The 18,229-nt window shown below is 50.2% G+C and overlaps 1 protein-coding gene across 5 annotated transcripts in view; it reads right to left on the reverse strand.

The window, feature by feature from the left end:
- The window catches only part of GRAMD1C (GRAM domain containing 1C), a 1,366,575-nt gene that overhangs the window by 131,638 nt on the left and 1,216,708 nt on the right, over positions 1-18,229 (reverse strand). For all 5 annotated transcript variants that reach the window (XM_085621077.1, XM_085621075.1, XM_085621076.1 and 2 more), the window contains one exon: positions 2,960-3,017. In XM_085621077.1, coding sequence (XP_085477203.1) covers positions 2,960-3,017 — 58 coding nt within the window. The remainder of the gene's footprint in view (positions 1-2,959; positions 3,018-18,229) is intronic.

Below are 18,229 nucleotides of genomic sequence, written 5' to 3' on the forward strand. Positions count from 1 at the left end.
TTATTTCCAGGATTGAGATCTACCAATGGAGAAATGTTATCTCAGAATGGCCAGGGCATAGGAATATATAATGGAAGCTGCAGATCTTGCGTTCCAGGTGTCTATCTGTTTTCCATCCATCCTTTTCAGGGCTGAAATACTAGAATCTGGAATGGAATGACCAGTGAAGTTTGATGGTACTGAACCTGATGCTCTATATTTTTCTCGAAGTATGGTAGGACAGCCTTTACCTCAGCTGACATCTTTATTGATTTTAGTCCCTTTCTCCAACTGTAATCCAGGATTGGATTGGCACTGATTGCCTAGGTCGTTCTTTGAAATCTTAGAGAAAGCACTGTTGTTCCATTGTCAACACTGGTAGGCTAACGTCTTGGCAACTCTTTCTAGCATAAACTGAGAGCAGGTGATATCATCAAGCATTGACTCAGGCTAACGGGTTAACTTATCTCCCTTTTCTGGTAGAATAAAGTATTTATTTATCATCCTCTTGATCATTGTCATCGTCATCATCATCATCACCATCATCATTCGGATCCCCAGAAGTACCTTCCCCTTCTTCAGGTTCATCCCGAATGCTCCCCAGCCATTCTTCATTTTCATGCCAGTCCTGAAGTGTGAATGGACTAATGAGAATAGGGGCTGCAGAGGGGGAAGTGGAGAATGTTCTGGCAACAGAGCTGCTGAGGTGGCATTGTCACAGGTGGTTGGGCAGTGACAGGAGAGGATGTTGCTGAGAAAGAACGGGCATAGGCATCAGCTGGGGAACCGTGCAGTAAGGTTACAGTTGAGGCCCCAACTTTTGGAAGGTCTTCATAATTTGCTGCAGGCAATTAAGACAGCTCACAAGAACCTGCATCAAATGGAGGTCCCGGTGGGTCCTGTCTGACTTCACAGAGCCATCCACAGTCTTGATGGCAGTCGCCATGCTCCTGCTGCTTTTCAAAAACCTGTCTGGAGCAAGGTAGTCACTGAGGAAGGAAAGGATGATGTAGTTGGAGGGACCAACACCTCCCATTAAATGTAAATGACAGCAGGCTACACACTACTTTCAAAACAAAAGCTTAGTTGATGTTAACACTTCCCTCAACTCGGAGTACATTCAGAATGCAAGATAAAATTAAAAGCAAGCACTGCATTGTGAAGCAAACCATTTTTTTTAAATGTCCAAATAATCTACAAAACTGCTTCTGCTTGGTCATCTGCAGAATTTTGTGTGATGATAATCATAAGGATGTATGAATCTCTAAGAAAAACATTACCTCTCAACCGTTTTAAGTTATCCTTCCTAAAATACGTATCACTCCTGATAAAGTTTTTAGACAATAAGATCTCTTGTCCATGATGTATTTCTTTTTTTATTAAAATTCTGGTTCTGAAATCTAATTTCTTTTTTTTAATTCCACCTTTGTGGAAGTGCTTGGTGGGGCACTCCACACAGAATCATCTGCTGAAAAAGGAGCACCTGCTTATGAGGAAAAATCTTTCCTCTCTAGGGATACAAGGCCAGCCTGCCTTCTAGGTGTTTGTAGGAAAACCTTATAAAAGTTAAGCAAGAGACATTCTTGGAGCACAAGTACTACAGACACTTGATGTGAGGTTCATTAGTGCACATCTTTCACTGTCCACAAGAGGAACGGGTTGTGAAGAGAAATCTCTTCTCGTTGTATGTCATGATGTAAGATTGAACTTCTCTTATGGCCTCATAAACAACTCGCCATAAAATGTAGCGAGGCTAGAGCTGGCAGGATTCCAAATGGGTTGAAGAAAAGGTTGAAATCTACTGACATGTAGCCAATATGTGATGTGGCTCCTAAATAGTGAGTCCAGGATATTGCGAGACACTAAAATTGTGGAAAAAATATTGAGGGACAAAATATCAAAAGGTAAGTATGTATAGGTTTTCTACACCTAACTCCACATATACGTACCATTGCTAGATAGCACAACTCCTTCTGAGGAGACTGGCATGTAGAGGGAGTAGAGAGTTCAGCACTTCCAATTAAGTGGCTGAAGCCTGGGTAGTTTTCCAATGAGGTGGATAAACAACTAAACAAACATTGCTGTTGGGCGTATTGCCATTAATACTGTTCATTAGTATTTTAAATGTACCTGGGATTCCTAGGCTGATGGCAGGGAATGATTCAAGCATGTAAATCCATAAACGATCCAATGCTGGAGAACATGTGTTTTTAAGGGTGACCGTGAGCACTGAAATTTTCACTCTGCATAGGTGTATGGCTGTGTTTATACGTTGCTTTTTATGCAAAAATGTCGCACCAATCTGTCTAAGAAGTGAAGTTTATGGTATTACTGTAGATGGGTGGAAGCCTTCAGCGGCAAGAGCTAATTTATAATAATAACACTATTAATCATAATGACAGTAATAATGAGAAGTATGCATATGGAACACACTCAAACCGGAGTTGTTTTTAATAGGTAATATCATCCAACTCAATGGTCCGTCATTTTGTGACCTCAGAAGGATGAAAGACTGAGTCAGCCCTGTGTGGATTCGAGCCTATCACTCAGAGGCCTGTGGGCAGGCCCTCTACCCACCGAGTTATTTCACCAGCTATTGGTTGACTGACCAACAGGAAAAGAAGATACACGATCCTTTGGTTCAATGGTCCGGGTTAAAATGGTATTAAGATGGTGCTGCACATTAGGAGTCTGTAAAATGTGCACTCAATGGTTGGCTTTGTGTGTAGTTCTGGGTTGATGTTCCTTATTTTACACAAAAAATTCACGTTTTAATTGAAAAAACATTGGGGATTAATTTGTTTTCAGACGGAATAGTAGGCATTTTTAAATAAATAATGCTGCAGTCTAACCAAAGAAAATCTTCGGAAAAATATATTCTTTTAAACATTGTATCCAGGCAGTTTAAACTGATTGCAAAGAACAGACTGCCAAGTTGTAGCAAATCGTCAAAGATGGTGAATAAAAGAGGAATACTCACAAGAAGCTCATCACCATCACCATCATTGTATTTCCATTGCCAGTTCCTGGTCTCCTTCCTAAAAGGCAAACATTTGGATTATTAACTGAAACGGTATAAAGTCACCTTGGCTGCTGTCACAGAGTTCAGTCCTCAACCTTCACTGGCACTCTAAGATGGTTGCTGGGAAAATCAATTTTGCCTGGGCCCATGCTTCCATCCTCAGGTGGCTACTATAGAGTTCACTTACACCTAGACATGTACTCCCTTTCACCTAGAAAAGGCCGTCAAACATTTCAGCGTTTCCTGGGCCTCAACCATGGTCATGGTTGATATGCAGTATAGTACCTTTTGGACTTGCACTAGAGATAGATTACAATCCCATGAAGTTCAGTGTCACATGGACCCTCTATACCAATGCTGCGATAGCAGCAGCTGCTATCCTGAGATGGTTGTTTTGCAGTTCAGCATCTCCTGGACCTGCACAGTATCTCCTAGCCAGTCACTAGAATCCAGTTCAGTTCAAATAGCTTTATTCGACAACATGTACCATAAAAGCATTATTTGAGAGCTATACAATAAAACAGTATCTGTTAAGTGATAAAAAAGGTCTTACAGTACAGAAGGTCGTTTAAAAGTATCTTGGCATAACTTTAGTAGCAGCATATTTGAATAAAAACATAAAACAAATTTCATAGAAGACTTAAGTCTAGAACAATATGTACAAGTCGCTATCTACAGGTCACTTCCACCCAGGTACACAATAATTATAATGGTAATGCGTAAAAAAAAAAGTAAAGGGCATAACCCATCACGGCAATCAATATATAAAGTGGTAGTGCTATCTCCATCATAAGCAGTGTTCAGAACGTTATAGAGCAGGCTAATAGAATCTGTGGTTTTATCACATATAATGAGTCATAAACATCTACATTGGGGTCACACCTCGTAGGGCTCTGATTCTAATTAACCAAGTCTGGCCTAAAAACTTGGCCACTCCACATGAAAACAGACCACTGGGATCAGATTTTAAAATGTGCAGAGCAAACCGGTAATTGCTGGTGCCCATATCACAGCATATTGGTTTTAGCCATTTGCTCCCAGCTTCATTATAAGCAGGGCAAGCAAACAGGACATGAGCAACACACTCGACCGGAGCTCCACAGCACGGGCAACTCTCTGTCATGAATCCTGAAATGGCTGCTGTGAGAAGTTGGCCTGGTATATGCGGTCCACTAATTAAAGTGGGCACCTTGCACCAGTCCAAACAACCCTTATTGATGAATAGGTTAAAGACAATCTTTATACAAAGCTATCCCAGTGGTAGCTATAGAGAGCAGCCTTCTGGCTATGTCTCGAAGGAATGTAAAGCAGCTTGTTTTACCAGATCAGAACCTCCCGAATGATCAAATGAAAGGAGAACCACAGAAGTGTTATATAAAATATAAGTATTTATTACTAAACACTCTACTAATCTCTCTATGAGATTAGAGCACAAGGGACACAATACTGAATCAACGACAGTAAATACCACAATACACAGCGGGCTCCGGGGGAGACCGAACCATATACTAAAAAAATGGTATAACAACAACGGCTTCACTAGACACAGTGCCTAGAGCACGTAGAATCGCTGGGACCCCAAGGAACCACCCAAAGGAGTGACACAGGGAACCCACGGGGGACGGGTGCAGTGTGAGAACACAGACGCGAGCTCCGTGCAACTCTATGGGAAAGTTGCAGTTGGAAAATTACAGTTTATGGATACTTCGGAGAGGACTTCAAGCAAACCCTTTGGAACATAGAAGATTCTAAGGCCAGCACCCTTGTGAGTACCGAGGTACCCGTGTTACCCATCCCAGAGGAGCCGGGTGCTTAGAGGTCAAGTGGTGTCAGCAACCCTCGTCGTTTTCAATGGTGTGATGCGAAGAAGTGCTGCTGCCGGGAAGATTAAAAGTGTCCGGTGGAATCCAAGCCTGGATCCGAGATGAGAAGATCCTGAAAGCAGAGGGGACAGAGTCTGGGTCACTTCAGGGTAACCAGGGGCTCAGTAGACTAATGCCCACCGATGATGTGTGCTTCAGGTGAGAAGATAGGATGCTTGACTCTGCAGCCACGGGGACTAGGAGACGTCGACGATGACCAAAGTCCAGTGGTGTGCTGTCCCAAGAAGTGTATCGAGTGCTGGGGGGTCAGTGTCCGGATTGAACACCAACAAGCCTTGGCAACGGCAACCCACGCGGGCAGAGGAATCAAGTTACAGTGAGGACCAGCAAGGTCCTGGGGACTCTCCAAGCAAAGGAGAGTCAGGGCACGTCTGGAGCAACCAAGGAAGTCCAAGGAAAGTCAAAGTTACCTTCACAGGGACCCACAGGCCAACGGACAAGGGATCGCGAAGGGACCTCGAGCTGAATCACGAAATACCAGCCCACGGAACACTCGTGGAGTGTAGGCTGAAATTCTTCGGTGGAAATACTGCTCGGGGTCAGGACTACACGTAGCCCAAATCAAAGCCTCAGGGATCGCCAAAAAGAATATGCTGCTGCAAAAGGACACGGTGCACAAGGATTCGGGTTGCACGGTCCCCACTAGGGATAACGGTCTCAGAATTGCCGAGAGGTCAGATCAACCTCAGGGACCAGGGCCGGACTGGTACTTCCGGGCACCGGGCAATCCCCCGGTAGGCTGGATGGGGTGGGGGCCGGTTTTCCAACAGGGGGCCGGTTTTGTAGCGGAGGCCGATTTTCGGTCCGCCCGTGAGTGACGTGAGTCACTTCAAGAGAGAATTCTGGCTGACTGTCTGTCCGAGTCTGACAGACTGCTTCGAGTCCGCTCTCTCTGTAGTGTCTGCTGACGTGTCCCCGCTCAGTCTCCGCGTTACAGGGAGTGGACACTGGACAGCCTGCAGCTGCAGGGAAAACAGCACAGCCTACCCAATATTCAGGAGGAGGAGGAGGTGCTTCTGCGCAGTACGCAGAACGATGCACTCTTTCCTCCTCCGCGGCGCTGCATCTGAGTGCCTGATGTCATCAAGATAGTGCCGCATGCGCATTGGGCCTAGCGCAATTAAAAGTGCGCGTGACTGCCTGCCCTGCAGCATCCGGTCAAGTGCCCTGAGTGCCTCTGTGTCTCAGTCGTCACTCAGGGCACTTGACCGGAGCTTTCGGGGCCATAATTTAATTATTCCTAGGCCAGCCATAGCCCCCCCATGTGTCTGTCGCCAGCGCCAACAGCAGGTGAGTTTTACTGGCACCAATTAATGATTCATGGTGATGGTGGCACAGTTGGCACTGGGCGGGTGTTGCGCAGAGGTGGTGGATTTAATTTGATTGATTTGCTGACTGTGTTGTTGTGACCTGTTGACTTGTTGTGAGCAGGGCGGAGGCAGTGCGGAGCAAGGTGGCCTCACTGGCCTGAGTTGCGCGCTCAGCTGCTTAGCCTCTCACAGGACCGTCGCGGGTGCAGGCAATAAATCAAAATTTGTAATTATGATGATGATTCAATCATCATCATGATTACAATTTTTGATTTGGTGCGCATGGTGCGGGCGGCCAGGCCGGCACGCCGCAATTAAAGTAGGAGAGCTGTTACTGAATTAAGCTAACAAAGCTGCCAAGGTTTCAGATAGGTATGTGTGACATTTTCATAATTTTAGTATCATAGTGACATTTCAACGGCTAACAGGGAGAGCCGAGCCAAGGGTCTGGCTGCTTGGTACCTAGTAGAGCCCGTGCATGAGTCGAGCCCGGACATCTTATTGCATGTAAATCATGCAATAAACATCGTATGAAAATATGATAGTCACTGCATAATTCAAACAACTACGCTTCATTAACACGCGGCAGTGTTTCACATTAGATGACATCACTACAGTGACCGGCTTTAATTAACAGTGACCGCTTTTAAACCTGTAAGTAGATATGTTCATGTCCCTGCCTTGACGGCAGTGTCACTGGTGGGATGAGAGGCAAAGCACTTGTCACTTGCAGCCTATATATCAGAATTCGGTCATCGTGCAGCAACACTACAGTGTATTCTATTAAACACAAGTGGTTTTTGTGGCCTGCTGCAACACACATATTTGAAGGTCTTCACATAAGTGACAATGAATGCGTGGTAAAATAAAGTATTTGTCAAGGGTCACAACTTTTGGTGAAGCGAGGAACCTGGTATTGATTCCAGGATTTTTTGGCTCCACATTGTGGAGTTCACGCTCGACGCAGGCCTCTCGGTCTCTTGCTCGTCTTGCATCGAAGATCACTCTCCTGTGTTTAATTGTGGTGCATGAGGTTAGAGCCTGGTGGCAGGCAGAAGCCTCATGGGGGATCTGATAGTTTTGGGCTCGAAGATCAAAGAGAACCAAGAGCTGAGCCGGACTCCGGCATGAGTGACATTTTCTCGTGAGCAGATTCAAGCAAGGAAGATGAGGGACAGATATAATTATGACACATCACACCCATTTGAGCAACAAGGGACTCTAAGAAGTTAACTGGTGCAAAGCACCAGAACAATACGCAGCCAGGAAACGAGCATTCTGTGACATTCAAATACTTTGACTATTATATTTGCTGGGTGATAGCACAAAAACGTGTTTAGATTCACTGGCACAGTGACACTCTTTCAGGCACTTCAGTTGAAGTTCTCAGGCGACTAGGATTGAAACAGGTTAGAGAATGAAACCTGTATGAGTAAAGAAAGAGTGTGGAAACATGCTAGGGACAGGATCGATGGAAACTTAAAAGAAAATGTAAACTTGCAGCAAGGTGGGGAGGGAAAGCTGCAGGAGAAAATGGGTGGAACCTGAAAACGAAAAGGAGGCAATCCTGTAACAGAGTATGGTATTCCTTTTCCTCTTTCGTTGCTATGTTTTTCCCGTTCTCTTCGCGGAATACCTCTACTCCTATCCTCTCTCTAAAGAACCATTGTTCGAACTTCGAACCAAGGTGATAGTCTTATCTGTCCTGCAATGACTTTGTCGAGCCCCTGCTGCTCTAACTGGTTAGACGCCTCAATTAATGTATGCCTGCTACTGCTGGGATTTGAGAGTTCATGTCAGATCACGGACTGAGCCGGCCAGCTAAATTATTCATTGCTTCACGGGTCTATCAAAATTAGTGTCAAGTCCCTTGCTTCACTGAAGTTCTTTAACGTATGTCTCAAGTGCCCATGTTTAAGGATAATTATGTATGCCTGTCGTTGTGCGTTGCTGGGCTCACACATCGCTATCTTGGAGGGAGTTCCTGGCATCATGTTAAAGTACATGGGAGGTGAAAACTAACCAAGGTGAGGTGACAAATAAAAATAACAGGTGTATAGTTGCGGAGGAGTCAGTCAATACACACTGTTCTCATAGACTCGCTCGAAGGACAGACGTTGGCAACACAGCACGCAACATGCTGCATGGGCAAGGCACCCTCAGTGAGCAGCTGACTGAGTGCGCTCTAAGCGCCAAAAAGCAAATCTATCAGTGGGAGATAGATTAACAGAGTGAGGCACTACACTCAGACTAATTTACTTAGTTTGAAAGGCGAGCCACGGTAACAGCAATTGGTTGACGCCAGGCCGCCGCCTCATACTCTGAGTCAGGCCTTCTGCAATGCTGCATTCAGATTCACTCAGGCTCCGCTGAGCTGCAGTGTGTGCTTTGGGCTCCAGCGGCCGCCAGCAATGTCCCATGGGGATGGCCGGTCTGGCAGTCATGGTGCTCACCATAATTTTAATTTACCGCCACAGCCAGCAGGGTCTCCCTGTTTCTGCTTTCTGGACAGGCATCGAGCAAGTAGACGGCTCCCTTCTGTAAATGGCTGACCTTCTCACTGGAGGCGGCCTAGAAAATCAAACAGCAAAAGGAAAATAGCAGCAGTTGTTTTGCCCCAGGCAAAAACCCAGTGTTCCGTCAATCGGTGCAGAAGTAAAAAGCTATTGCCTCTCGCAATATTTGTAGCCCTGTTGCACAGTGCATCGAATTCATGGCTGAAAATTGAGAAGAAAAAAAGCTATATCGATGTAGCCTGTTGCTTGTGAGAGAGCAGGGAGGGAGATGTCTTAGAGGGAGGGAAGGAGTGCAGCATGGAGGGCATAATGATTTCCACCCCACATACCACCATCAAAATTAAAATGTGATTTGCGGCCAGCATGGCCGCCCAAACTCACTCCACTCCACTGTGCAGCGCAGAACCAGGATGAATCAGCCAGGGCTGACTGTGGTCTGTGGAGAGATGTTCCCATAACAGGAATCCTTTTCACAGGCAGGAACAGACCGGGGCTGTGGATAAATGTTCCCAGAGCATTAATAATCATTTCCACAGGCAGGAACAGGCCAGGCTGCGGTCTGGTGGTAAAGATGAGGCTGTGGTACACTCTGGGTGTGTTAGATGTTGTTGTGGCAGGGGTGTCTTCGGCAGCAACAGGTGTGTGCATGCCACAGATGTATGTTTTGCTGTGATGTGGTCTCTGCTGCATCCCTGTGCTGTGTGGTGTCCACCACTGTCCGTGCTGCGCGTCATGACTTATGTGCTTTGTATCTCTATGCGCCTGCCCTGTACTGTGTGTTGTGTGACTGTTTTCTGTGCTATGTGTCATTGTGCTTTTGATCTGTGTTTCGCTGTAGCTGTGCTGTATGCTGCAGTGTCACCGTGTGCGTATTTTTGTCATTGTGTCATTGTGTATGTATTGTGTGACACTGTGTCTTTGCTGTGTGTCACTTTGGTTCCGTGCTGTATGTACATCTGATTGACAGCATGTGTTTTACTTGTATACCACTGTGCCATCGTGTGTGTTGTTTATACATATTAATAGTAAGTAATTTATTCGATCAATTTATGATCATTTACATCACCAAGTAAAAACATACTCGTAGAAATACAAATCTAAAAGAAACATTTTACAGCATCATTAATTTCAAAATTTCTATACAAAATTAAAAATAATTTTTACTATGTCATTAACATAAAATTCAGCTATACAAAAAAGACAATTGCAGTAGTTTCCAAACTACTTAATAGCCATGAGGAGAGCAGTTCTCTTGGGTAGCTAACATTTTACTTAAATATTAATATATTTCTTGGGATATAACCGTATCACTGTTTTTCTGGCTGCGACGTGCATGTGTGTGTGTCACAGTGTGTACATTATCTGTCTCTTTGTGTCTAGCTACATTGTGTGATAAAATGGCACCACCATGACTGTGTCTGCCTCTGTGTCAGTGTCTTAATGCTTGTCTGACAGAGTTTCCATGTGTTTTAAATGTCTGATTGCCTCTTGTTTGCCTTTCTGCATGTGTGGTTATTTTTGTGTATCTGTCTGGTGCTGCCATCTCTGATTGTTTAAGCACATTTTGGGTACATATGACTGGGTGGGTAACCTGGTGCTCTTTAAAGTCATCATCTACTATTTACTGTGCTTTGAAAGTTGGTACAATTGAATATGTAATGAAAAATGTGCTGTAACATTTACCATTTTGGCCTGTCTTTTTCCAAAAATTTCTTGGGGGGAGAACCCCCCCTAGTAGCTGTCAGGCTCGCTCGCTACGTGCCGGACAGGGGCTGGTCTGGCTAAATTTGCCAGGGCTGCTTTCAGTTCCCAGTCCGGCCCTGTCAGGGACGCTTGGGATCCCACCTCCTGTGTTGCAGAAATCTTCGGTGTCCTCAGGAGCTCGGGACATGCACACCGGTCAGATGTGTTAAGGTGCCTGCTGCTGCAGGGGAGTAACTTCTTTACTCCAAGGGAGATTCTTCTGTCGTCCAGCGAAGTGTAGACTGTTGAAGTATGTGGTTTCTGCTTGAAGAGTTTAGTTCTAGTAAAATCTAAAGTCCTGTAGTCAGGGTTCCTACTTTATACCCAAGGAAGGGGTTGGACAAACTCTGGGGACCCACCTGTGGGAGGGTCAGGACAGAGGGGTGGCTACATCCATGTCCTTTGCCCAGTTTCATGCCAGAGCAGGAGCAAATGGCTCCTGCAACTGGTTTGAGCTGGACTATGAACAGGGACACCAAATCTGCCCCAATGCAGACTTTCTGGCACTCTCAGAGTGCACCCACCCAGCTCCAATACACTAAAGCCAGTCTGGGAGGTGGTCACATCTTCCTGTGACAGGAAACCTATTGTCAGGCCTTTTTGTGCTCAAGCTTGGCTCAGCAGCAGGAGGGCAGACTCGTGTCTGCGGCCGGCAGCATCCATTTTGTGATGCCCAGGTTGAGAAAGCTGGTACCAGGTTTCACATAAGTCCTTCTAGAAGGGTGGAATCATACCTATGCCGCCAGTTACTGGCAGGGAGGTATGATTCCAAGGTGTTTGACACCAAACACAACATGTATCTAAGCAGCTGTTTTAAAGTTAGCATTTACAGCGAGGTTATAATGCACTTAAATATATATGGTTGGCTGTATCACAGACAACCCCGGAAAATAGGTTCTGAAGGCTGCAGAGGGGCTCTGCTCATGCACACATAAAACCCAGCACCCTGCCTTCAGGATTCATAAGGCCTGCCATAGGGGTGACTGATAGGTTTATATGTGCAGTGTTTTAGAATAGATATAGGTAACCTATATCTCAGTAAGGGGTACATGCACCACCTTACACAGGCTGCAGTAGCAGACCTGTGGTGCCATTTTAATGGACTCTCAGGGGTGGCATAATACATCCTTCAGCCCCTGGGAGGCCTCTGGGGTACCTATGCCCTGTGTACATGGTGTACCATATACTAGGAACTTATAAGGGTACCCCAGTATCCAATCTGGAGTGTACCTAAACTACATGCAATCAATTTAGAGGAGAAAGCAGATCGACTGGGGTCCTGAATAGCAGGATCCAAGTCAGTCTAAGTCGAAAACCGCGATACATCAGCAAAAAGTGTGGGTAACCATAAGAAGCAGATCCTACTCTCCTCCAGCTGCTACACAGTTTAGGGTCTCCAGAATCTATAGTAGAATCCTAAGATGATGATTTAATGTCTCCTGGACCAGTACAGTTCAGCGTCCCCTGGACCTGCATCAAAATCCTAAGATGGATGCTGTACAGTTAAGTGTTTCTTGGACCTCTAGAGAGTCTCCTGGCCCTACACCAGAATCCTAAGACAGCTTCTAAACAGTTTCTTCTTCCATCCTGATGGCATTCAAACCTTGCTTAATGTTCAATGGTTCTCACAGTAGATCTGGCTCTGATCAGTCCTTTCTGAAGTAGAGTTGCAGAGATATTCAGTGTGTGGGCTTCGTTACGCATTCTTCCTGGAATTCGTCATGGTGGCACTTTGATCTCGGCCTGCTACCAGTGCCGGTTCATAAAGTAAGAAACCTGGGTGTCATCTTTATGTTTAAAACGTTTTTATTGAAACAAAACAAACCATGGGGGAGGGGGGTAGGAGGTTAGGGTACATTTAATACAATCAAAGAAAAAAGGTGCCACTCAAGAGGGTTGGCGATGGATAGCTCGATGGGCCAGGGGAAAAGCACAGTAAATGAAAGGCTGGAAATGCAAACTGTGGAATCCCTGCGTGCATATCCCACACCCCAAATCTGAGCAATGAAAACCAGCAGCAACTCGACAAAGCACAGTCCACCCCCCCCCATCCCCCATCCCCCCAGTAAAGAAAGGAAGGAAGAAAAAACAATACCCCACCCCCCCCGTCCTATGGTCCCGCGTCAGATTAGTCCTCACCAAGAAGCCCCGCACCCCCTCCCCCCCCCCCCCCCCCGAGGCCTCTATCTCACATGTGATCTAGTCCGCCGGGATCACCGGCGGCGTCAGCCTGAGAAGCCTAAGATACCTCGGACAGGTGAGCTCCCGGAATTCGGTGGGCAGCAGCGCTAGAAAGGGTTGCCACAGCTCTTCAAATTGGTCTATTTCCCCCGCCACCGTGAGCGAAAACTTCTCCATTCCCAGCACATGCCAAAGCCTATGCAACCAACCCGTGATGGAGGGGACAGTGTTGGTGCGCCAGTGGATAAGGATGTTCTGGACCGCAGACCCCAGCGCAATCGCGATCTGCCTGCCCCTGCGGGACTTCAGTGGGTACATTAGGTCATTGGGGAGGCCCAGCAGGACATACGCCGGGAAGCGCGGCAGCTCTATCTCGAAGTGCTTATCCACCTCGTCCAAAACTTCCTTCCAGTAAGCGGTCAGCACGGGGCAATCCCAAAGAATGTGTGAGAGGGTACCCTCCTGCCCGCAGCCCCGCCAGCACCCCTTGTCAGTGTGTTTATGCATTTCATACAGTCGCTCCGGGGTGTAATACCAATAAGTGGACACCTTAGTGAAGGTCTCCGTAAGGCCCGTGTGATATGCAGAGTGCCGCGCCCGATACGCAATTTTGTCCCATTCCTTGTGGCTGAGTGTCCTACCCAATTCCCTGTGCCAGCGCTCCCTCCCCGGGTTGTAATAGTGAAACGGCGGGGGTTGTAGGTACTTGTACAGATCGGTAATTAGCTTAGCGTCGGAGGTCCGGGTAGTCAGCCACCTCTCATACGGTGTAATTTGACGAGCAGCGGTGTCACGCACCTGGGGCTGGAGGGCCCAATGCCGAACCTGCATGTAGCGCAATCTGTCCAGCTCCGTCAGGCCGAACTCCTGGCGGAGTTGCTTTAACGGAATCACTCCCTCCGGGCCATAGATCTGGAAGAGCGCCCTGCAGCCCGCCTGCACCCAGTGGGAGAAAACTCCCGGCTCCATCCCTGGGGAGAAGTCCGGGTTGCCCGCTATGGGTGTGAACGGCGAAGGGAAGGTGGTGAGGCCCCGAGCCTCACAGACTGCGTCCCACACCCGCAGGGGGACCCGCGTAATAAAAGAAGCGTAAAGGTTAGGGGGGCGGTGCGCGCGGCGCAAGAATGGAACCTCTTGTAAAGTGCGGCCCGCCACTGCCTGGTCTTGAAAGAGCCAGTGTTTGTCGGACTCCCACCTGCTCCACTCCACCAAATATCGCAGCTGTGCCGCCTGAAAGTACTTACGGAGGTCCGGAATACCGAGGCCCCCCGCCTCCGGAGCAAGCGTGGAGAGGACCCTCTTCATTCGTGGCTTGCGGCCCTGCCAGACAAAGCGGGAGATGTCAGCCTGCATTTGTCGTATCCAGCCCACCGGGGGCTGGAGAGGGAGGGCCCGGAAAAGATACAGTATCTGGGGCAGCACCGTCATCTTAACCGCCGCGATTCGCCCCAGCCAGGACAGTAGGCCTTTGCTCCAGCGACCAAGCTCCTCCTTGATCTTCCTGCTGAGGGAGGCATAGTTAGCCGTGACCATCTCCGGTAATGTGGGCGCCAGCAGAATCCCCAGGTATGGCACCGTGGAGGAGGACCACTGCATGGGGAAGAGTCGCTGAAGGTCCCTCCTGGTGTCCGCAGCCAGGGACACGTCTAACGCCACCGACTTGCTCATATTCATTTTGAAGCCGGCCACACAGGCAAAGGCATCTAGTTCCTGGAGGCAAGCAGGCAGCGACCTCCTAGGGTCGTCCAAGGTCAACAGGACATCGTCCGCGTAGAGACTGACCGTATGGACATACTGGCCCATCCGGACCCCAACCGCATCCGGGTTATCGCGAATCCTCTGAGCAAACGGCTCCATGTAGAGGGCAAACAAGAGCGGCGAGAGGGGGCAGCCCTGCCTTGTGCCGCGTTCGATGGCAAATCCACCGGAGCTACACCCGTTGACCCGCACCGACGCTGAAGGATGCTTATAACAGTTGAATACCATGGTGCGGAACTTATCCCCGATTCCCAATTTCTTGAGAACCAGCTCGAGATACGGCCAGTGAACTCTGTCGAAGGCCTTCTCCGCGTCGACGGACAGCAACATCCGCTCCCCCGGGATCCGCGAGGCCTTCTCCAGAACATGCGCCACCCGCTTGGTATTGTCAACCGTCTGTCTGCCGGGTACAAAGCCGGCCTGGTCCGTCTCCACCAATCCGGGGAGGTGTGGACCCAGCCTGGACGCTAGAATCCCTGTATACAACTTGAGGTCGACATTTAAGAGCGAGATGGGTCGATACGAACCGCAGAGGGCCCGGTTCTTCCCAGATTTCGGAATTACCGCGACCGTCGCCCTCAGGAGATCCGGTGGGATGGCTCCCGGTTCGGAAAAGGAATTAAATAGCCGAGTAAGGACAGGGGCCACAGCCATGCAAAAAGTCTTGTAAAACAAAGACGTGTACCCGTCCGGGCCCGGGGCCTTACCATGCTTCAGCCGCGCGATAGCGGAAATCACCTCCTCAACATGGATATCCCGCTCCAGGTGGTCCGCCCGAGCCGGATCCAGCACCGGAAGGGTCACCGACTCCAAATAGCCTTCGGCGTCCTGTGACGAGGAGGGTTCCTCCGCATACAGCGCCTCGTAGAAGCCGCGGAATGATTCCGCTACCTCTGCGTCCCCGGAGACGACCACCCCGTCCGCGCCCACCAGTTCCCTCACGACGCCACGCTGCTGCGTGACCCGGAGCCGGTGTGCTAGGAGCTTGCCACATTTGTCCCCCCCAGTGTAGAAGGCGTGTTTCAAGCGCAAGGCAGCATACTCCGCCCTATCAAGATCCAATGCCGACAGGAGCTTCCTCGCAGCCTTCAACTGCCTCCACACCCTTGGCGCCCCCGTACGGCGGTGGACCTGCTCAAGCTCCCGGACCTGAACGGTCAGCTCGTCCCTCTTCCGTTGCCGCTCCCTATTTTCGGCTGCGGAGATAGAGATAAATTCCCCCCGGAGGACTGCCTTCAATGCCGCCCACTGTGTCGCCTGCGAAGTGTCGGTGTTGCTATTGTGAGTTAGGTAGTCCTGTATGACCTCCCCAATGCGCTGCACTACAGACTTTTTGTGTAGAAGAGGGGGAGGCCGCCGGCCACTGGAAAACGTCGGTGACTGGTGCATGGTCAGACAAGGTCAGGACCCCGATGTCCGCCGCCGTGGCAGCGGCATGCATCGGTCCACTCACCAGAAGGTAGTCCAGCCGTGAGTAGGTTCGATGTGCGTGTGAAAAGTAAGAGTAGTCCCTATCCGTGGGGTGCATGGAGCGCCAAAGGTCGTGTAAGTCCATTTCCGCAATCCGGGCCTTCACAGCCTGGGACAGTTCCCCCGTCTGCGGGAAGCGCTGCGCCGATCTGTCCATCACAGAATCAAATACAATATTAAGGTCTCCCCCCAAAATGACGTGGCGGTCGGGGGAAGCAGTGACATCCACCAACACGGAGTCTAGGAAACGCTCTTGGTGGTCGTTTGGGCTATAAACGGAGCCAACCGTAAACGCTATGCCTCCTAAGCGCATGCGATACGCAAGAAGCCTCCCCTTCTGTTCAGCACACTTATACAAAACCTCCCCCCTAAAGGAGCTCGCTAGAAGAATGGCTACCCCCGCCGTCTTGTTCGCTGCCGAGGAGAAGAACTGGGTAGGGAACTTAGCAGAGCGCAGCCTATGGCAATCCCGGGACAATAAGTGGGTCTCCTGCAAAAGGCAAATGTCCGCCTGCGTCCCCTCCAGCAAAGATAAGATCGCTCTGCGCTTCACGGGGTTGTTCAGACCCTGAACATTAAGGGTCACTACCTTTAGGGCTGACATTCCTCTCGGGGATCGGGAGCGCCGTGCAATGGGCAGGGGATCAGCGGGTGGGGCGCGCGGGGCAGCCGCGCAGGACAAGTCATAACAGACCAAGCGTGGGCATGGACAACATCGGACGGGACCTCCCCAACCCCAGAACAACCCCTACACCCACCCAAAACACAACCCTGGCAACTAGCCAAACGCAAACTCAAACACCCCATTGTCTCAGTCAAGCCCCAAAACGGGCAAGTCCGTAGAAAGGAACGAAGTGGACGTCCAGCCACTCACCTCCAGCCGCTCCCCCCCGGCCCCCCCGCCCCGAACCCAGCAGTTAAAGAAGCTAAAGGCATCTCCCCCCGGAGTGAGTGTTAGGCCGTCAAGGCCACGCCAGTGGAGCCGGCCGAGTCCCTGGCCACCGCCCTCAAAGCGTCGGCCATGTCTGCCCTGATGGTAGGGGAATCAGGACGCCCTGCGCTGGCCGCTGATCGTCGCCTCGCCGACCTCCGCCGGCTCCGTCTCTCCGAGGCCCTCCACGACGGTGTGGCTCCTTCCTCCTCCGCCGCCGTAAGCCCCAGGACTCCACAAATGTCCTGCAAGGAGCGTAGCTGGTGTAGCACCCCGTTCCATCGGAAGATCAGGCGGAAGGGATGACCCCAAGAGTACGGCGTCTCGTGCTCGCGCAAAAAGTCAGTGGCAATCCTGAAGGACCTGCGTTTCTGCAGCGTGATGGCGGAGAGGTCTTGGTAAAGCGCCATCGGCCGCTCCCGGAAAGTCAGGGGCTGTTTCCTGCGGGCCTCAGTCATGATGCGTTCCTTCAGCGGGAAATCGGGCAGGAAGGCCAGAATGTCCGGTGGAGGTGCCGATGACTGGCGCTGCCTGCCAACCCTATGTGCCCTATCAATGCTAATGGGGAAGTCTGCCGCTTCCCCCAGGATCTCTCGGAACAGGTCCCGCAGGTAGCTCCCCAGATCGGACCCCTCATCTGCAGTCGGCACACCACGCACTCGAATGTTGTTCCTCCGTGATCTGTTCTCAAGGTCCTCAGAGTGGGCCTGGAGCTCAACACACTGCTCCCGGAGGCGGAGAACGTCCTGTTGAAGATGGCCTATCTCCTCTTCCCGGCGTTGGGCCTCCGTCTCCACCGTTTCAACGCGCTCGCCAAGGCCCTCCACTTCCCTGCGCACTTCCCGGACCTCGCTGGCCACCTCCCGCTTCAGTGTCTGGAAGTCCTCCCTGAGGGAGCTAAACAGTTCCTCCATAAAGGTCCTCGTGACGGGTGGCTCCCCCCCAGTCACGTCCGCCGAGGCCCGGGAGGTCCCCGGCGAAGGCTGTGTTCTGTCCCTCAGTTGCTGGGCCCTGCCAAGCATGTCCGGCAGGGTGCGGTCCCCCTTCTTCGAGCCTCCTCTTCCAGACATCGCAAGCACTGCGGACGGGCCCTGGTCCAGCCGCCCCAGGGATGCCCAGCTGCTGGCGAGCACTCGACGTGGGTGTCCCCCCACAAGCAGGGTCGCTGCGTCACAGGTGACAAGATGGCGGTCCAGTCCGGTCACCGCCAGCCGCGGGTGCCCATCCGAGACAAGAATGGAAGCTACAGTGAGGGGCTCCTCGTCAGCACATCCCCCAAAAAGTCAGCCCGGCAGCCGCGGCGGTCACATACATCCACCAGCAAGGGCTCCGGTGAAGGCCAACACCACTGATCCCACGGGGACAAGATGGCGGCAGGGCGAGGCAGGGCAGAGCGACCAGGCCCGACGACACCACCGGGGCCCCCAAAACGCACA

Source organism: Triturus cristatus, chromosome 8, assembly GCF_964204655.1.
Source record: "Triturus cristatus chromosome 8, aTriCri1.1, whole genome shotgun sequence".
NCBI lineage: Eukaryota > Metazoa > Chordata > Amphibia > Caudata > Salamandridae > Triturus > Triturus cristatus.